Source organism: Diuraphis noxia, unplaced genomic scaffold (assembly GCF_037042655.1).
Source record: "Diuraphis noxia isolate RWA-SAM2 unplaced genomic scaffold, SU_Dnox_SAM2 contig0001, whole genome shotgun sequence".
Taxonomy (NCBI): Eukaryota; Metazoa; Arthropoda; class Insecta; order Hemiptera; family Aphididae; genus Diuraphis; species Diuraphis noxia.
This window is the reverse complement of record NW_028301711.1, coordinates 96,462,742-96,486,168: the sequence shown is the minus strand read 5'-3', so window position 1 is coordinate 96,486,168 and position 23,427 is coordinate 96,462,742. Positions and strand designations below refer to the sequence as shown.

Below are 23,427 nucleotides of genomic sequence, written 5' to 3'. Positions count from 1 at the left end.
GTATAGAAAATGGTAATAATATAACGCTTCATTAAAATAGAAAAAAATTTTAAAGAACTTTATTGAAAAACCGTTATTTTACCTCTGAATAATCAATTTCATCAAATTTTTATTTATTTATTTAATTGTGACAATACAACAGGTATTTTTACAATGTTAATCAAATTTTAATATTTATAACAATATTTGTATTTGTAGATTTATTTTTAGTGCTAACAACATAACCTTATAAGGAACTTTGCATTTAATTTCGAATCTTAGGAATGTCTATTTAACATTTTCAACTACAAAGTAATTTTAAAATATCGATAAATAAAGCACTTATAAAAGATATTTTTATTATACATTTTTAATATATTTTTTTAGCTAAAATAAAAAAACTAATATAGAACATTTCAATCAATTTTTGATGTTTTTCGATCAAAAATTGTTTTATCAACGTTTATAGCAGAAAAATACTAAAACAAGATTGAAAATATGTCAAATAGATATATATATCCAAAAAACAGTCAAAATATATTGAATATTTTATCGTGAGTAAAATTCCTTAATTTGTTGTAAATAGTTGTACAAATGTTATCATTTGTAAACTATTAAAATGTAAATAATTCTATCAATAATTGAGATTACTTTGCCAGTGCACTTTAAAATTAAAATAAATCATTTGTAAAAAATTCTAATACAAAAATTTGTATTAATTATGTATTACTTAACGATTATTCCATTCAAAATTTCTTCAAAAACGATATCCATTTCACCGAATCAGGTTTTATATATTAATTATTTCCGTTTTTCTTATTTTTTTTTTTAATGTATTCAAGTAGTTTTGTACTTATATATAATATTTTTACTTTAAACCTCTCTCTTCTCTTATACAATTAAAAATTAAATACATTTTTCTATCTGAAACCACCCTCAGAGTTGAAATTCTAAGCAATTATCTACCCTAAAATTTTCACAGATGTTTACAGTGGCGTAGCAGAAAATAGATACTTTTTTTTGGAAAATGAAAAAATTTATCGCTCCACTCAGAATCTAAAATATCAGTTATTAAATCAAATATTATTATTTTACTTTAATAATTTATTCGAAACACTAAAAAAATTTTTTTTTAATATTTAATTAACCAAAATGTCTTATAGAATTGTATGTACACATTCATTAAATCTTATAAGATATTTTGATAAACCAAATTATATCATACAATTTTGGTAAATTATCTTTATGGCTACTAAGAAATTCGACTAAAATACATTTAAGAGACGTGTTAACTGATAATTATCACCTTATTTTGATGGTATTAAAATAATTATCTGGCATGCGATTCATAACGTTTATTATATCGAAATACATTTCGGTTAAAACAGATACTTTTAGGATATTTGTGTTAAAATTCATTTGATTCTTTTTAATATCAAATTGGCGAGGCGATGCAATAAAATGCCAAGTACTCCAAATAGTCTTATATACATCCTATTATGCTCTACACGGTATATGAATCGCTAACATCCAATGAACAGACCGATACGAATAATTAAATTTAATAATATACCTATTTAACGAAATGACCAGGACACGAATATAAAACTTAATTCTTAGCCGAGGAAAAAAATATATAATATAATAAAACGTAATGTTGCATATATTACGTTTGTATATCCGCAGTTAAGGGCAAAGTGAACCGTCGGTTGTGGTGTTAGTATTACGTGTTTTAACCACAGTATTACTTTGATCACATTCATATAACGATACATATTTTCTTGAGAAGTGTTTATTCGCCCCAACGAGTTGGTATGGCTATAATAATAATAATATGGTATTTCGTAATGCCACGTGTAACGAAAATATACCTACTCAAAGATTTGCAGATATTATAATATTATTTTACGGGTTTGTAGCTATACTTTTCTTAATCGAACCATACATGCATAAAGTATTATAGGTACATTTTAATAATCGAACTGCAGTTCAAATGATTTTCAAATAAACACAGATCAAAGTTTTTATATAAGTACCTATGTAAATAATTCACAAAAGTCTAATACCACATGCAACAGTAAGTGTATAAATATATTATTTAACAATATTTACAATCACAGCGGTTACAACTATTAACGATCCGTAACTGTAAGTGTGAATAAGTAATGATCAATATGCCTTTTAATAAATCATTTTGTAAACAAAATAATACCTACCTATTATTGTAAATAACATTGGTAAAGAATTATAGGTAATTATACCTTAGGTATATGTTGAACTCACATAATATTATAGTGTGACCAAATGAAATTTACTCTGTACCTATATTATAATAATCAAATATTTCTTAAATGTCAGCGCCAATATATATAGGTAAATATATACTATAATACTACCTATGTAATTTTGAAGCTCTTCTGAGTTACGAAAGACAAATTTTATAAGTGCTGAGTGTAATAATAAAGAAAGTAATATGTAGGCCAGACGACTTTAGTATTTGCATATTTGTTTTACGTATAATGGCATAAAAACGGCCAACTAGAAATGAATATGTATCATATTACAATCAATCTAAATCTTTAATTTTATGTTGCATGTTTAAATATTTAGGGGTTTTTTTTTTTGACATAGGAGTTAGGTTTTTCTTCACATTTTTTTTTTTTTAATAACGATTATTATCAACAAAAAATTAATAATTTTAACAACCATCTATTATTATATAGAGGATATTAAGGTGAATACGACAACATACCTTAAAGCTATAACTTTGGAACAGTTCCAATAAAGTACTTTTTAAAAATAGGAAGATCACTTGGACCACTGAATATCGCCTGGAGGAGAGTATTTTGAAAGAGATATCTTAAAATAATATGTAACATCGTAATTATTAAAAGTTAAACCTTTGTACTTTTTGAACAGACCTCATCCAACTATACGAGTAAAACTTTCCCAAAACGATTAGCTAGATGAAAAATACATTTTGCAGTAATACATAAATACTGATATCAAAGACGTAACTATCCTTAAATATGAATATATTATGATCAGTGCCAGTGGTTTTAGTTCTCGAAACAATTTATTACCTGGTGTAGCTCCAGTAGCAACCCCTTTCAAAACCCTGGCATTTGACGTCTAAAATATGCTCTTGAATAATACATAGAACTAATACTCAACATCACAGAATAGTTGTATTTAAACTTAAGAAATATGTAATTGTTAATTGTATGCCTGCAGGCGAATAAAGATTAAACGATACGCCATACCAAAAACTCGATAATTATGGTTCATCGTGAAATAGGCATTTCTTGTAGAAAATACAATTACATAATTTAATCTTCAGCCCAAAGTATAAGTTGTAACGTTAACAATTAAAAAAATTAATATTTTTTATCAGAAAACTTCGACGATAAATATTAAAAGTAAATCATAATATTTAATTATCAATTTAAACGTTTTAATAGCAGTCGACAATAAATATTAAAAATATGATATTTACCTACTGCCAAACAATCGTATATAACTATCTTCAGTATTTTAATAGTTAAAATATGAGTTTTTTTTTCCAATTATTTCATTGCTCAATACTTGCGTGCCGTGTGTAATCGTTCGATAAATGTATAATTACCACCACACTTATGCACAAATAACAATATTCAAATATTCATCAAACAAGAAATGATAAAAATAAATACTAATGTTAGTTTAAAAATGTATAATATAGTTTCACGTAGGTACTACTAAAATGTGTGGATTAAATTTAAAAATAAAGTGTTGTAGAATTAAAATATTGGTGCTAATATTATATTTCTCAAAGTAATATACTACCATTCTTAACTCTATAGTACGTATATAATAGTGATCTATAGTAAAGCCACGGCTTTGTCGTTCAAATAAGATTGAATACGTAAAACTAATAACGCTCAACATTACAGAAGAGTCGAATTTAAATTTAGATGTCATGTAAGATGTAACTGATTATTGTGCACAAGCAAACGATTTAACGATGTATAATCTTATCGTAAAATCAATGATAATAATTCGATAATAATGGTATAATGATAGGGATACAGCGAACGATTATGGGCATCGACTAGAAACTCGTCCAATCACACAATGTTAAACCCCATTAAATTACAATGTCATCAATAAAACATTCAAATGTGTATGCCGTTAATACAATGAGTTCATAAAAAATAAGCATTTTAAAAATGTAGAAATTTACATTTAAATTGGAAATATGATTATATAATCTGCAGCCAAGCAATAATAACAGTCATAATAACGTAACTGTAAATCTACGGTTAGAATAAATAGTAAAAAAAAAGCGGGTAAGTCGTGGATGTCGCTCTGCTGTACAGTAGGTTACTGTAATGGATGGGATTAAATTTGAATGCAATGATAGGTATCATTGTATACGAAAAACGATTCTGAACGGAGATGATTTGTCAGTCTAGGATATATTATATTTAAATATTGTCATATATTCTATTTTGAAACAAATATTTTATTTTTCAATTAAGACGCATTTTGCATAAGGCATGGTTAATCGATTAATGTAGTTATCATGTAGTTATCATAATTCATAATACCTTTTATATACGAATACCTGGTTTGAGGATAAATCGTTATCATTACGCGATTTCATAAAAATTTAAAACTTGAACGCTCAAATCATTTTTCCTATAATGACGCTTCAAATTTTGTAAAAATATTTTAGAAACCTGGTATTAAATTTTCAAATCTTAGATATAAAAGGAAAATTTTTTATGAATTTCTAGGATAAAATAATTTGAACATTTCCGTAATTTTTATGTATTAAGTCAATATTTGAACTTCAAATGCTAATAAAATAAAATTGTGCCTATATATTTATTTTATTTTTCAACTGCTATTGTAAAAATATGACAGGAGCCTTGTATTAAATTTTCAAATCTTAGAATTAAAAAGAAAAACTTTTATGAATTTCTATCTAAGATAATTTGAACATTTCCGTAATTTTTATGTATTATGTCAATATTTTAACTTCAAATGCTAATAAAATAAAATTGTGCGTATGTATTTTTATAAATTTTTAATTACTATAAGAATAACTAATGAGGAACTTTGTATTCAATTTTCATGTATTTTGATAGGGCCAAAAAAATTTTATCAACCCTTCAAAAAAATTTTTCAGAAAAATTGAAAATTTCAGTTGTCTATCTCAAAAAAAGTCAAAATATTTTTAAAATTAAATCATGTAAAGAAAATGCCAATCTAAATAACTGATAAAATTTTTACGTATCTACGACTTATACTTCTTGAATACTAACAAATATTTAAAATCGTTTCAGGATAAATCGTTATCGGAACGCTATTTCGTAAAAATTTAAAATTCAAACACACCTCAAATTTTTTCTATAATGACGCTTCGAGATTTCTCTATAGCTACTTGAAGGAAAACTTATGGAAAACTTAGTGTTGTATTCTTAATCCTTAGTCATAAACACAAAAATTTTTATGATTTTTCAGCTTCATAATTACTTGCAAATTTTCGCATTTTCTACAGATTTCGTAAAAATTTGAACTATAAACGCTTATAAAAAAAAATGGTACCGACACATCAAAAAAAAATTCTCAAAAAAATTGAAAATTTCAGTGGTCTATAAATAACTTAAAAAAAGTCAAATACAAAGAATTACGCATGTAAAAATTAAGTTGATTTGAAATATTTACATTATAGAAAAATATCGTAGTATTTTTTTTTTTATTGTAAAAAGATTGATTACTAGTGATCTGATACTGGTTTAAATACCCTGAGTTTATTATATAATAAATAATAATGAAAAAAACAACGAAGATGACGTTGCATAAAATTACGAAAATAAATAAATAATATTTACGGTTAACCCGGTGTATTGAAAATCGATTCGTTTAAGTTTCTTTAATAGTTACTAACATTGGAATAAAAAACTATTAACCATTCGAAATCTATAATTGAAAATTGGATAATATTCATGCGTCACAGTTAATAAAAGTTTGTTATATTATTTTTAATTCTGACTTAATTTTAAAGATATTGAAAATATCTGCATTTATGGTATAAAAAAATAAAAAAAAGCTAATGCACCAAATTATTTAAATCATTGATAGTACTATATAATATTATAATGTATTTAAACGCGGTTGAATGGGTCAGATGAAATATTTATGGGCAAACGTTATAAAACGTTTTAATATTGTATTTTACGTTACTGTTACCGCACAGGTACACTTCTTATTTGCATATTATGTACTATTATTTTAACATATCACTTTGCATAAAATAATTAATTATTGCATACAATGGATGGCTAGTCGAGATAAATATACCGTTCAATCTTTAAGTTCAATAGACACTACACAATATTATTATTAAATGAATAATAATAAAAATAATGAATTAAAAATTAATTAACGTAAGTACTCGGATATTAGATGTATGTTACGACGTTTCTATAAATTTATGAAAAAAAAAATTTTAAATAAGTATACTAAACAAAGTTATTATACCATTATGTTAATAAATAAAAATTAATTAGTTTTTGATAAAGTTTGATAGAAAGGTAATAACTAGGGCAGTGAAGTTGTCGCATTTGCATGTTTTTGTAAATTCTTATATTTATTGCTGAGTAAGCTTAAAATATGTTTCGTTAAACTCTTAATTAAAAAAAAAAAAAAATTATATTGCAATAAATGCAATTTCAGCGATTTTTTAAATTTTACTGCAATTTTAACTACTTTTTATAATTTTCGTTTACATTTAAGGTTATATAACTTAATATATAAAAAAAGAGTAACTAACGCAGCAGTTAAGTTACTTACTAAAGTAGCGTTCTCATAAAATCGAAAATTTCAGTTGTCTATAAATAACTCAAAAAGTCAACAATTTTTGAAAATCAAACTGTATATAGATATCACTAACATAAACATTTGGTGAAAATTTCATGTATTTACAGTGATTAATTTTTGAATTACAACCATATAAAAAATCGATTTTTTTGAAAACTATTGGTAAATGTTTACTTTTGACCTCTATAATGCACCAAGGATCTTCAATTTTACATCGGAAACCACCCCCAAAGTTTGAAATCGAAGCATTATTTCGACTAGTGATGCTGTACATAGACACAAAAAAAAAAAAAAAAACACACATCATTGTAAAATCAATACATTCATCACTTCGTTCAGAATCTAAAAGTCACAATATACGTGACTTTTGATATCTTAACAGACGAAAATATCATTATAGATTTACAGTCATGAAACAATAATAGCTATGTAATAATTTGTACTAGTGTACTATCTACCTAACCGATGCTTTGATTATCAATATTGTAATAATTGATATATAGTTAGGTGTTTTTTTTCAATTTCATCATCGATCAATTATAGCTAAATCATTGCGGCTTAATCGCTTACACACAAATAATAATAAAATATATGCACCAAAAATGAAGTATTAAAAAATAGCTTAAAAATATGCATAATATATGAGTAGTAGGTACATGCCAAAAATGATTAATCAATTAAATAAATAATAAACTTTGTGGTAAAATATAATAAATATTGATATAGAATAATTAATGCTCCCTTAAATATGACAACAGTGGTTTTAGTTCTCAAATCAATACCTGTACTAGTAGGGATTAGTTTTCAAAGCAATATTATACTACCAGGTATGGGTATCCCAGCAGTGAATAGTGATCCCACGTGCAGCCATCATGGCTTTGGCGTCTAAAACGAGCTAGAATACATAAAACTAAAAAATGTAAATAATAATACATTCATCGTCATGGAACAACTACAGTTGTTTTTATACTTAGAAAAATAGATGTAATTGGTTATTGCTCACGAAGCACAAACGATTAATAACGATGTATTTAATCAAAAACTCGATAATAATTATGATTCACCCTCGATGATATAAAAATATGTACAATAACTGAACGTCAGCTATAAGAAACTCGTCCCATCAGACAGTGTTGAGCTCCACCGAATGAATATATTATAGCACATAAGAAAAGTCGAATGTATGCCGTTTACGCTACGATCGCGAGTCTATAAAAACGAGCATTAAAAAAATGTATAAATATGCATTTCTTGTAAAAAAAAAAAAAAAAAAAAACGAGGCGATTAAAATATAATCCGCAACTCAACAATAATTATATCGTCATAAAGTCGATGGTTAATTAAATATAATAAATAGTAAAACGTCATAATATATTAATATAATATAACTTTTTTGTGAAATAATTAAGGTAAAAGTTTTATTTTGTTCGATTTGTTCGTTAATTACGTACAAAGTGTCCATACGATAAACGTCGTTCGATATCCGGAGTGGTGCACTTTATACTGTTTACAAACGTCAAAGCTAGAAAATTTATGTCGTCGACTGTTACGTTGTTTGAACCTTGAACGTTTAATATAAACAGTAATAGGTTTGTTATTAAATTACATTATAATAAAATAATAGGTATCGCGTCATTGACGACTATAACGTATAATTATATTATCTTTGTCGCAAAGTGGGATAAATAGGAAGAGCATACAAAAATCTCCAAAAACCTCTCGAAAAATAAGAATTGAATTTATGACATATACTTTGAATGCACTTAAATATTATACGCGTTACATTATGACACTTTAGCAAAATCAATTTTTGTACAGAATTACAGAAACACTGCTGCCGTATATTATACGCCACGCAAATGTTTGACGTATAATATAACAGATATATTTCGGTTTCCGATTCCCAAACCGTCAAACGAGTAAATTATTGATGATACCTGCTGTATGAGTTTATTTAAGTTCTCCTTTTAGTGACCGCCATAACGAGAACCGGATGTTCGGGGGTGAGATATCTTTGACCTAGGCAAAGTCTTACTCTTTCTCGACTGACCACGATAACGAATACTGAACGAGAAAGTAAAATATACGACAGTGTCTATTACTACCTTTTCCAAAAGTGTTATTCGCCACAAACGTCTCCGTGCGCACAAGTAATAAAACTCTAAAATAAGTGTAAGGAAAAACAAGTAACACTAATAGGTTAAAAAAAAAAAATGAATTAAATATTATAAAATATATCAAAAACAAATAATAAAGAGAAACGTAATACAAGTATACTGGCCATTATAGCTACGACAATAAGCGAAATGAATCAAATGTCCCGTTCCCGTCGCAGACGCCGCCTTATATGTATTTATAGTCGTTGTAATTTTGTTGACTCGGCTTGATTGACTTCAGCTTCGTATGTAATCGCTATTTTAATATTTTATAATTTTGTTATGCATACATGCGACACTGCTATTCTTAAAACCATGTACTTTTATTTTTAAAAAGTGGTTGAATATTTGTCTTATTCGCGCTGCTGCTGCAGGTGTCGCAGCAGTTGGTTCATTTTTGGGCATTTTAGGCTCCTACAAATGATACGCATGGGTCAAGTGCACCAGCAAGAGAAAATCGTATCCGGTGTGTACCAAATTATTATAGATCCATACAATTCGCATCACCTGCCGCGGATGATGTATGACCCTATATTATGACCCCTCGCGTGGTTTCTTGTACCACTTTTGTTAAATCGCTCGGGGTGAAAACTTATCCCGACATAAACATGATAGGTATCTATGAAATACAGGGTGTCCCGCGAGGATTTACCCATTGCAACATCTCACTAAATAATGAGGATCACGCATTAATTTCTTGATTTTTAATCATTTTTCTGGTTTTGAAAAAATGAAATATGATTATAACTAGGCACACTGAAAAAGTGTTCGGCCGGCCGTACGTGCGCGGCGCGGCAGGTCACATGTTTGATAACACTATATGGTGTTCAATAATTCACAATTTTCTTGAAACTAAAAAAAAAATTAAAAATCAGGAAATCAATGAAAATAAAATGTTGAAACATCATTATTTTCAGAAAAATAAACTCTACAAAATGGCCATAGTCAATTTTTTTGGTAATAATTAAATAAAAAATTAAATTTTTCGACTTTTTCACCAAAGCATTAAAATAAATTAAAATATGAAATAATTGTAATAAAATATTAGGTGCAACTTTAGTTCGACCGCCGGGTGATTTTTCCCCACACACGTGGCTTCCGGTACCAATTAGTTTACTCACACGGAGTAACCACCTGGTATATAAACCAGTTAAAATAAATATGCATAATATACACATATAATTTTTTTAAGCACCAATAAAGGATGATGAGTCATTTTATCGGAAGGTGGTTACTGAACGAAATGATACGGACACGTCAGAAACCCGATGACAATTTTAGACGCGCGTAAAGTTTGAGTGGAGTAAGTTTTTGCACCGCATACGCGGTCACGGGTGGTTGCAAGTTTACAATTATAAATTATGTTATAATATCACAGAGTGTCACACCGCGGAACGTCGTCGGTGCTTATATTATCGATAGTAATTATCGTTTATCCCGCGTAGATCGATCGCGCGGATTGATTTATCGTGATGATTTTCTCCCGTCGGACGCTTTTATCGATTTTTTTTTTCTATCGGGATTCTACTAACGTTATGTAACACACACCCGCCAAACACACGGCGATCATAGCAGCAATCGTAGCAATCCGCAGACCGATATAGCGTCAACCGCTGTGCATATTATTATTATTATTATTAAGGGCGCGCGATATTATTACGGTCGTTATTGTATAACGGCGGTTCGCGCGTTTGTAAAATCGAAAAATCGATCGAAAACACACACACACACACACACACACACACACACACACACGCACACGCACACGCACACACAGACCGCCACCCTCCGCATGACGGGCGCACGCGCGCGCGCCGCCCGCACGCGTAACACGCTTCGGGCGGCGACGCGCGGTTGGGTTATATCGGCTGGCGAACTTCGATTTCATATAATACATTATCGCGGCGGCGGCCCAGCGTAGGTATACGGTTTTTTCGCCGCACGTAATATTTATTATTTCATGTTTATCGCGCGTGGACGGGCGTGCGTGCGTGCGTGCGTGTGACTATGGGGGACTATGACTCGCCACTGCACCGCCAGCACACGCACTCACACGCACAGCATGATAATATTCGCGTGTATAATATTACGACGGCCAACCCTCCGCGCGAGTATTATAAAATCGTGTAAGAGTGTGTGTGTGTGTGTGTGTGTGTGCGGTGTGTCGGTCGCCCCGCGTGTCCAGCTGCACACACGGCGATAGGGTGAACGACGCGCGTGTTCCCCTCACCGCCGCCGTCACCCCATCGCGTGTGTACCCACATACACGACGCACTTAGGCGCACGCGCCATTGTCGGTGTACAGTGTACGGCCGGTGTCGACAGGAGGGTGTTTCGCGCCACCCTTCTCATCCACCCACGATCCGCGGCGACTATCCGCCGACTCGGTTTTTCGTCGGCGCTCAATTACCCACCGAAACGGATCAATATATTGTTCGGCGTGTAGTGCCGCGTAACTCCGGCCCAAGCCGCCCGGCGCGCTTTCGCCGCAAAAGCGAACTGTTTAGGGGACGTGGCGTTCGGCGGTGGGAGGGTGGCAAAACTGTATAGGGAAAAGAAAAAAAAGCCCCCGGAAAACAGTAGAGGAAAAAAATAGTAATAATAATAACGCGACGTATTATATTATCATAATAATATAATACGAGACCCGACGTTGTCCGCGCGTCGCGTCCGCCGCATGCACACCACGAAGTCGCATGCTCGCGCGTCAAATCTCTAACGAACCCGAATAAAAGACGATAAAGCGCCCGAATCCGTAATACGATAACACGCTTCAAAAGCGATCCATCGTCCGATCGAAGCGGTCGGTGGGCTCACGCGTGCAGCTACTCAGTGTGTCACGGTCGAACCGCGCTCGATACCCCGATACTGCCGATACGGACGCGACACATCAGTTCCACGTCCAAACGTTTCGCGTCGATCATAAAAACAAACGATAATATCGTCGCTGCAAATCAAGTTCGTCCGCTGTTTTACGCATCACGACAGTGACGAGACGCTCTGATATTTCACGTCGGAAGTTGTCTGTTGTTAGTGTTGTCGTCGCGCGCGCGTTACGGACAAGGCGAGTCGAACGCGATCGCGAACGATCGGCGGCGCGGGGAAGGTAAGCGCGGGGTTGGCGAGACATGCACCCGTCTCCGCCGACGGCGGGCAGTCGCGGCGCCCGTCCCGTGCCGTCAATACCGCTGCGGAATCGTTAATTGTTATCGGATCCCGTCGGAATCGTGTTTTCGCGTCCATCGATCGGTCTTAATGAATTTTGCCAATGGATTTCCAGTAGCAGCGGTACGCGGCAGTGGTCGCCGCCGATTTCGCGCGCAACCAACACGACGCCGGTAAGGCGCGCGCGCACGCCGACAACGCCACCACCGTCGACGACGACGACGACGACGACGACGACAACGACAACGACGACGACGACAACGCTCATCTGAAGCGCGCGGAACAATCGTCACACGCCGCGTAAGAGGCAGCGCGCGCGAAATGTTTTCGGACGCCGCACCAGTGTTGTTGTCGTTCCTCCGGCACCGGCGGACCGCCGAATAGTGCGTGTGCGCCCGCACTTACCGACACAACCGGTCGACCACCGACGCTGACAATATTAATGTTATTACAGTCTTCGCAGTGTACGACACGTGGTGAGAGTACGCTACACACACACACATAGACACACATACATAGGACAGAGGGTAGGGACAGTGGTGTGCGAGAGCGCGCTACGACTGCAGTGCGAGACACGCGGAGCCGGCAAACGAGTGAGAGCGGACGTTCTTCGCCGGATGGAAAACGTTCATAACATGGCGCCAGAGTCGCCGCTCAACGAAGTCGTGGTCGAGACAATCGATTCGCCGCAAGACGTGCGGGCGCACGTCGACGCCGGTCGGCAGTCCGCGTGCCCCGTCGCCGAGCCGCCACCGACACGCGAACTGTGCATCACGCGAGTGCCACGGCCACAGCCCGCCAGCAGGATCGTTTGCCATGCACGTTGTTCGAGACCCGTCCAGCACGACGAAGACTCGGAAGACGACCTGGACGACGACGACTTGGACGACGAAAACGACGACGACCACAACGACCACAACAGCCACCACCAGCAGCACCACCAAAACAATCGTGGCCACCAACACCACCAGCAGCAGCACCACCAGGATCATCACCACCAAACCCAACATCACCAACACCACCATCAGAACCAACATCATCCGCACCTGCAGCAGCAGCAGCACCACCTCCAAAACACGGACCGATCGCCGGTCGAGAGTAACGGTGGCGGTAGCCGCCGCGGCGTGGGCGGTACGGTCGTGGTCAGAGGTGGCTGTGGCGGTGGCGGTGGAACCGGTGGCGTCATCGTCGAGGACGTCAAACCGCCCGAGAGCACTATCACGGTGATCGTACACCACCCGGACGACGAACGGGCGAACCGATCGTCCAGACTCAACCCCAGGCATTCCGTCAGCGTGGCTGGCATGATCGAGTCGCAAGAATACCACCGCGGAGGGAGCTCCGGGGCCGGTAACAACAGCGTGCTTCAGCTGCACCACCAGCAACAGCAACAACCCGAGCCCACCTACCAGACGCTCACGTCGGTCAACGGCAGGATGTCGCCGCCCGGTTACAGCCCCAACTCGTCGTACGCCACGCTCACACCTCTCCAACCGCTGCCACCCATATCGACCATGTCCGACAAGTTCGTGTACGGTCACTCCAACAACGTGTCTGGATCGTTCACGGTCATGCAGAACAACATCGGCGGTATGGGCATGGTGGTCAACAGCCCGTACACGTACGACAAGATGGGCATGCACTCGCCCAACCACTATTCGCCCACACACATGCATCATATGCCCCCGCAACAGGGCTCACCGATATCACCACAAAGCGCGTCGTACAGTCAAAACGGCGGCGGCGGCGGAGGTGGTCTCAACTCGCCGCAGAAGAGCATGTCGTCGCCGAACAGCTGCTACGACTCGCCGTACACGCAGATCGGGCCCAACGGCCGATCGGGGGCGTCCAACGCCATGCACAGTCCCGACCTCAGCCAAAACTCGGGGTCACTGCACTCGCCGCCGATATCCAGCTACGGTGGAACCACCACGCTGTCCAACGTCAACGGACTGACCACCATTACGCCGCACCCCGGACGGAGCACCGGTGGCGTCGTGGTGTCTCCCAGGCACTCGCCTTCGCTGGTCATACACCCCATCATACAGCCCCAGGAGGTCGTGGTCACCACGTCCTCGCCCTCGCCGCCCGACCACTCGCAGAGGATGCAGATGATGCACCAGCAACAGCAGCAGCAGCAGCAGCAGCAACAACAACAACAGCAACAACAACAACAGCAGCAACAGCAGCAGCAGCAACAGCAACTGCAACAACAGCAGACCACGCTGATCAAGACGCAATCGATCACCACCACGACCACGGTACTGGTGCAGAACGCGTCGTCAGCGTCCGGTTCGAACGCCAGTGGTTCCGACATGGAGGAGATCAACACCAAAGAGTTGGCGCAGCGGATCAGCGCCGAGCTGAAACGGTACAGCATACCGCAGGCGATATTCGCGCAACGCGTGCTGTGCCGGTCGCAGGGCACGCTGTCCGACCTGCTCCGGAATCCCAAGCCCTGGTCCAAGCTGAAATCCGGTCGGGAGACGTTCCGCCGCATGTGGAAGTGGCTTCAGGAACCCGAATTCCAGAGGATGTCAGCCCTCCGTTTGGCAGGTATGCACGGTACATACGATACAATATTATATAATACCTTATTGACATATTATCATACTTTAGTTTAAGCGAATAAGCACAATTATTATTGACATTGTTACATGTATAATACGCACGCCGCTGCCGCTGCGCACCACACGCACACAACACGTGGTTATCGATTTATTATTATTCTTCTGTCGCCACGCTGGTGTGTGTGTGACGTTTGAAATCGCTTTTTTCACGCATATTGTAATTTTTTTGTTTTTTCCCCACCATTAATTTTGACCAAAGTGCGGTCACTCGACGATTCGAAATATAATCTTATCTACACATATACAGTGAAACTTCCATATCACAAAGTCTCATGATTGACAACAAAAATTGAAAGATTAAATAATAAGACAAACATAGAAATTCGTGTAATGAATCTGTTTCTACAATGTGGTTTAGTTCTCAAAAACATTTCGTTTATCAGAGAATGTTGTTAAATGGAAGTCCGTAATAGTTATATTATGAAAGTTAATTGTACTTTGATAATATAATTGTATAACGATCTGACAACAATGACAATATTATATTATATCGTCGTGTCGGATCCTTCGACCTATTCGAATAATATTGTATAATATCTAACCATCACTATCGCTTTGCTCGTAAAGTGGGTGTACGCTCCCTGTACACCCCCCCCCCTCACACTCATCACCACTCTGCTGTGGCCACTCGAGCCGTCACCACCACCATCTGGTATGGTACTCGACAGTGCTAGATGATTGCTTTCCGCGTTAACCCTCTCCCCCCCCCCCGAGGACCTCGAGCACCAGCTGTCACTTTGGCCAAAATCGGACACGACGTTATATGGTGACACTTTCCAGGAACCATTTAACCCGTTTCGGTGGCGATGTTCACCGTACCAGTCGTCCGGCACGGTTGACATCCGGGTCAAGGTTTTAATTTTGCCACCACTTCGTTAGTGGCACGACGGTTTACTGTCAATTATTACTTAAGCGTGGACTGTACCGTAACACAGTAGGTACGTAGTGCACGCTCACGTGATATTATGTTTCCTCTCACGCGCAAACCGACAATAATTTCGGAATTTCTAATATTTAACAAGTCTACGTTGAGCTATATCGCTTTGTAATATTTCATAAAAAATAAAAAACGTCATTTACGCAGGTACGATTCGAAAAAAAAAATAACAATAACAATAGGTATCATAATATTATATTATTATAAAAATTAATAATTCCATCCCGTAATGTCGAGAGTCTTATATTCCGGAGTTTCCCCCCACCCCCGGAGAAGTCGCCTCGCGTTGTTGCGATCATTAATATTTTTCCAACCACCGCAATTAACATTGCTATACACCCTTATGAATTGAATCGCGCACGTAATTAAATTACAACAATCTGTACGTTTTGTATCCTTTCACCATGCCTACATTGTGAGTTTGAAAGTTTTCTCTACGCGTACTGCTTCGTGTGCACGATGTAAATGTGTATTATAATATACAGAGTACGTTCGTTTTGTTTTTTTAATTTTTTTTTTTTTTTAATTTCATCGTGAAATTATTTTAGCGTGTGGCTCGAGCCTCGAAACTACCCTTTCCGTTCTCCCTTTATACGCACGTCCCCAACACAGATACCATATCCGCATGACGACCATATGGCATATCAAAGTGTATACGATCGTGTTCGTAAAACGCATATAATATTTCGGGGCGGGACCGTCGACGACGAAACCCGAAAGTAAAAAGCGCTACGAACCTAGAGGCAGTTATTTCAGCGACGACGATGCCGCCGACGACGTCCGGAACTCACACGGGTGACACTAAATACACGTCGACGTGATGTATACAGACGTGTTACTATAACGTGACCGGAAGATATTTAACACAAAAACAAAAATATCGTCGCGGTTCCCGTATATCCGTTACACACCGGGGCGCCTCTCGGTCTATCTCACTCCCTCTCACTCTCTCTCCCACTCTCTCTCTTTTACACACACACCCACAACACCATTGTGCTTGCTCGCGTTTCGTACCCTACCCGCCAAGACAGGTGCGCTGTGAAGGATATTAATATTATATTATAATATTCCACCGTGTACACCTTGCTCCGTGCGCCGGGCTGCAAGCCCGCGTCATCGTGACAATAACAATAATAACAGTAATAATAATAATGATAATACAATATTTTGTCGAGGCGGGTCACATTTCACGGTGGACGAATGAGGTACCATCACGATTCACGAGAAGCGTCACGTCGTTATACGAATAATATTATGGTCATATCATTATTAACGGGGACGATCGTGGTCGTCTAGTTTTCAGGATTTCTAATGTGTATATATTCACGTGGTTTAACGATCGCGCAGAGATAGAGTACCTAAATTTTCATTTTATCATATTATGCGAGTTACATTATAATTATATAAGTGAAACCCTCGCGATCCGTTTAGATAATATTTCAATAAATAACGCATTTAACACACCTAATATAAAACGCATCATAAAAATAAAATGTTATAAGAAATCTTTATTTATACTTTATCATAAATGTTTTTGTTTTATATTTTTTTCCCAGTAAAATTATTAATTAATTTTTAAAAGTGAGGTACCCATAGCGAATCGAATATTATGAATATTTATTTATGAGATATTATAATGTGCACACAATATTATATATAATCATTAGTGCACTAACCTTATTATAATATATGGACATACAAATACTTGTATTAAAATATTTTAGATTCGTTTCACCCGTCAATGAAATAATAAATTATTGTTCGATGTATGTTAGTTATCAACTAGCAAAATGACTATAAAAATCTAACTTCATAATATGGTTAACATAAGAATGATCATAATTCCGATTATTATTTACTAAAGGTATTGACCACGTAATGAAATATGTTCCATCAACAAAAATGCGTTTATCACTTTGGTATAAAATATCCGTGAATAATAGTTTTGCTTTATATTAAGGAATGATGTATCATCGATGATAATTAGCAGAAATTATGACAGTAGAATTATTCGCATGCCTAAAAATTATGAATTTATACATCTTTATTTATCTTACAGCAAAAATGTTTAATTTAGCTTATTTAATGTTATGTTTATTGTGGTTCATTTACCTATACACATATACACAATATTATAATAATTTAATAGATACCAATTGAATATAAGCTTGCTCGGATTATGGAAATTTAATCATAGTCCGATCCGATGATTAATTTTAACCATTATTATTACTATAAGTATATTTATTATTAGCAATATGTATTTTTAATTCCAGATTTGTAAAACAACTTATCACCTTAAAACTTATCACACTTTTCGATTTAACATAATATTTATAAGTACATTCTGTATACTATGCCACTATGAGAATACTACGTAAACAAAATAACCATATCTAAAGCATATAAGAAATTCACTTATATTTTTCATAAATATTGAAAAAATAATGGACAGTTTTATTTTTTTATACTCAAAAATAAGAAGAAAAAGAAAACGGGACAATAATATTTTGTGTTAAGAAAAAATCGGCAAATACGAGTGTAATATAGTTACATCAACTAATAAGGTTATTTCAATTTTTTTTAACATATAAGTAAATATTTCATCTAATTAAACTTGTTAATATTTATCCAACCATAAAAATCTACGCTGTCTACTATGTTTTTATAATTTTAAAATAAGTAAAAAAAAATTAACTATAGAACTAAACAACATTTTTACTATAAATATTAGAATATCATCATATTCGAAGCAAGTTCAAAGTTCAAATAATTAATATGAAATTTAAAAAACTAACGTAAATTATATATACTTTAACATCGTACCTTAGGTATAATCAATAAATTAAATTATGAACAAAAGGGCACATTTTATTAAATGGGCTGAAAATCTTATTATATTTTATCACCTATTCTCTTTTTTTGTACCAACTACCTATGATTTTATGAATTTTAAATCTTTAAACAATGTATCATAAGCCATAACTTAATTCAATTGATATCAAATAATATATTTTTCAATAACTATACGACAAAAAGAAACGTGTTTTTTTCACACCGATCGGAAAATGTACAAATTACTTTTTATTCTCAATATTCTAATCTATCACCTATTTTTATTCAATTCTATTTTGCTTTATCTGTTTTGGCTTTTTTTTATTTCACATAAATAATTGCATTATAACACATTTAAGTGTTTTTATTTGCTTTTAAAACTATGTTTATTTTACATAAATCGCTTTTTTATAATATTATAATATAATAGTATCTTACTCACACTATCGCTTAAATATTGTTATAAGTATTTATATTACATTGTGTATTTTATATAATTTGTTTAAATGAAAAGAAAATAGCTTATAGTTTTAAACTTTCAGATGATTCTTCTTCTAACCTTGGTCAAGACTTAGAAGGTAAGTTACGTTTTATTTTAATATTATTAGTTAGACATATTATTTAATCATACACCCAGTTATCATTATATACCTACCTATGTTTTAATAAAAGTCAATGAATGTAGAAAATAATAATCCGGTTCAATTAAAAATCGTATTTATCACACTCATAAATATTAATCAGACCAATAAAAATTATTTTAAAATAATTCAATTTAATTTGATATGAATTTTACTCAGTTTTGTTCGATACAAATAATAATTATTAATCATCTAATCAAAATAGTTTTCAATACAATTTCTAATTAAATCAGACTGAAAGTTATTTGATTAGGTTGCGTATACTCGTGTTTATAATACTCAATGCATTCCATTATTTCATAACTCTCGAAGTTTTTCAACAGTAATCAGCATTCAGCTTTATTATACCTACATAAGACACATTATGTAATACGTAATATAAATGAATATAACCTTCAAAATTTCATGTGATAAAAATAATGAGGATTTCAGAAAAAAAAACATTATTCCGACCATTTTGTCCCACTCAATTTGGAAGGCGCTGTACATTATATTAACTATATCTTGAATGACGACCAATGGTGGTCAAATTAGTTTGTCATGGGATGAATGAGGAGCGATATGGCTGATTTTTAATAGGCGCTATTTAATTATTAAAAACTTAATTTATGGTTATCGATTATTGTCCATCATTGAATAAAAGATCATGGGAGATATATCCCCCTCATTCCCTCCCACCGTTAGACCACCACTGTAGGTGACGAATAATAGTTAAATGATTATTATTATTCATATATGTATATAATATTAAATATTATATGTGTATGACATTCACAATTCCCTCATTGTACATATTTTTGAATATACTAGTTGTTATGCCCGTATTATAATATGAAAGCGTCAAGCGTGTATGAAAATTAAAAGCCGTGGTCGAACCATACATACAATTGATTGTACCTCAATAATTAGTGTCCTGTATAATTGTTTAAGTACACTCAATTCTTTGAACCTTGAGTCAAGCTATGTAGAATTGTAGACATTTTGAAAATCATAGTAAATCAAAAAAACAGTTGAGAGACATTAATTATTATTATGTTCTTAAACCACAATAACGCTCGTTGATAAGAAAATATACCTATTACGCTATTAATATTCTGTTCAATTTCACCATGATAACGCTAATGTCCAAGTCGTTTTGCATAAACATTTTTTAAATGAGAAAAATAAAAATATATACATCAGAAACGCAGTGGAACCTAAACATTGCGAGGAGAAAACGAACGGGGACAGTGACCTGTGTCTGTATTATCAAAGTCGCCATTGGCAACACCACAAACGCTCGAACATCAAGAGCATCACCCTATAGTTATATAAAAAGGGACTGTTAAAATGACGTCATCGCTTTTTAGAAGGGAGTGAAGGGAATGATGACACTAAACGACAAAATACGTATAGGGGGATACATAGGTACTACTGCACGGAACGTAAAGTTATGGTGAAGGTTTTTTTTTACTCATATTTAAAATTCTAATAAAATTAATTATACTTATGATTTAAATAAATGCAATATTTATTTCGAATGAAAAGCATACAAAAACGTCCACATCAAGTTTATACATTTTTTTTTTTTATTACCTACAAAGAAATGACATTTCTGAATATGTGCACTAGGTATGTAACATTTAATCGAAGAAATAAAACGTCAACTGAGAGTCAGACATTTTATGTACCATGGTTTCTTTGTCATATAATATTTTTCTCGATTCCAATTTATAGGTATTTTCTCTCGTATTTTATTCATCATAATTATTTCCTATAATCCAAAACAGAAATTTAATGCATTCGACCAAAATAAATTACATACAAATTATTAATAAATAAATAAGATATGTAGTTAATCTAAAATCATAAATGTTATTTAGTTAACTTCTGTTCAATGTCTCAACCAATCATATAATATGATTTTAGTAATAATCTGATTCTGAGGTCATATTTAGAAAATGTACAAAACATATAGATAGATAAACATGTAACAAATACAAATAATACAATCGACTTACATTTTAAATGCTTTGAAAAAGTACCAAAATCTTTTTCCTAATAATTCCTATAGTTGTGTTTTAATCAGATTATTTAATTATTATAGATTTAAAATGTAATTGAGTATTCTAAATTTTAGTGTTCTATGATAGTCATTACGTAGGTATATACGTTAGCGATATTATCGTAAATACCAGTTAACAATTATAATTACCTAATTATATTATATTATTTCTCATATTTTATTTTGTAATCATTTTATGAAAATGCAATAATAAGTTTTAGTAATGTGTTCGCCAAAAGGCAATTAGATATGATAGTTTTAATTTTTCTATGTATAACCTAACCTACCTATTTCAAGTTGATTTCATTACCTATATTTTTTTTAGCTTTTATAGCTTTTTATTTCATTACCTATCTATTATATTTTATTTTATGGAAATACCCCATAGATGATAATAGTATCTGCTAATTAAAAGCTTTGATTAGTTATATAAATACAGTTTTACATTTTGATAATAATTTAATTAACATAAGATTCTTTCTTCTTCTATACAATATTTCGATTGTGGTTATAAAAATGCTATTACCTATATTGAAATACATGTTTTAAAAAAACAAAATTTTATTTTAATATTAAATTAAATAAGTTTTCTAATTATTAATTATGGAAATGATTTCTATAATCAGTGAACCACGTAATACATGTCTAAATTATTGACTTTCAAAGTTCGCATTTGTTTTTGATGATAAAGCAAAAACCATACTGTTTGGCGTAGAGATTATAATAATATGGAAACCACTCATTCTGTAATTATAATTCATTTGAATGGAATGAAGTTTTCAACGTCATTTCATTACAAACAAATAGCTATTGCGTGAAATTATAACTTTTCAACTATTGTTAAAATTAGGGGTGCCGTGTTAATGCTATTTGCATTGTTTTTCCAAAGTAAACTATATAATATTATATTCATTGTAACCTGCTCACAAATAGGTACTAAAGAATTCAAACACCTTCAACAAATATCAATTTAATAAAACGTTTGCACTGTCTATTAGTTACAAATAAGTTTTAATTTTTAATTTTGGAAACTTTTTCAAGAAGTCAATTTTTAAAAGTCATTCTGTTATTGATTAAAGTATTAAAATAAATTGTGTTGTTATGGGTACCTAGTGAATAGGCACTATTTTATAATAAACCGAATTGCTCGACTACTTCAAAACGACCCGTTGACGGTTTCTTCTATATTATCAAATATGAATTTTCTTGAAATGTCAGGTATAAATGTTTCTGTAACTGACAAGACAGTGTTATCTGTCATAAACATATTAATCCATGTTTATTGTACAATGTATAAAGTTATGAGTGTTCCAATTGTTGCATAATTTCTATACGTCCTAAAAACTAATTTATTTAATTTTTTTTTTCTTATATCTTCAACAAAATGTTTTGAATATAATTAGTTTTATAATAGTAGCTAAATGCATCATTTATTTCGATTTATCAATACCCTAAACAGATTAACATAATTTATCATAAATTGAATATTATAAAATATTTAACTTGACTATTTCCACCGCAGAGTGTGGAAAATAAAATAAATTTAATTATTGCTTAAAATGCTGAGTTTAGTTTTTGGATTAAATATAATGTAATATAATGAAAAACAAATAAATATTAAAAAATTGTATGTACATTGTAAGTTTCTATAAATTATTATTAGATATATTTAATTTATATATATGACCATATTACGACTCTTTATATTTCCAATATGTTGAAAAAATTGAGTCATAAATACATAAACTACTTTGTTTATCATACCTTCTACCTTTTCAAATTCTATTTAGGCTACTTATGTTGTACATTTAATTGAAGAGCATGTATAATTAAAAAAATATTAAAAGTGAAATAGAAATGTTAGATTTTTAATTTCTTATTTAAATTCAAGTATATTAAACTTGAATATTTAAATAAGCATACAATAATAATATGTAGTTACTAGTTGTTAAAAATAAGAAGAAGAATTTAAATGTCTGTTTTCAAATCAAATTAAACTACCTACCGCAAGTTAAATTATGTTTGAAATTGACCTGAATTTTTTTTTATAGGAAAGTAAGTTTGTATAAATTATTCCTATTGATCTTGAAGAAAGTTCTTTAAATCCACTTTTTACTTTACATAAGAGTATAAGACTAATATAGCGTCAATGCAGCATTAGCTCACACAAAAT

General features: G+C 33.5%; 1 protein-coding gene and 1 pseudogene across 2 annotated transcripts in view; one reads left to right on the top strand and one right to left on the bottom strand.

Moving 5' to 3' along the window:
- LOC107170295 (uncharacterized) overlaps positions 1-23,427 on the bottom strand; it is a 106,505-nt pseudogene that overhangs the window by 42,397 nt on the left and 40,681 nt on the right.
- The window catches only part of LOC107168710 (uncharacterized), a 35,627-nt gene continuing 23,823 nt past the window's right edge, over positions 11,624-23,427 (top strand). The window contains exons 1-2 of one of the 2 annotated variants that reach the window (XM_089218699.1): positions 11,624-14,732; positions 19,112-19,147. In XM_089218699.1, coding sequence (XP_089074825.1) covers positions 12,785-14,732; positions 19,112-19,147 — 1,984 coding nt within the window. In that variant the 5' untranslated portion in view covers positions 11,624-12,784. The remainder of the gene's footprint in view (positions 14,733-19,111; positions 19,148-23,427) is intronic. The other variant, XM_089218709.1, reaches the window with a different exon arrangement.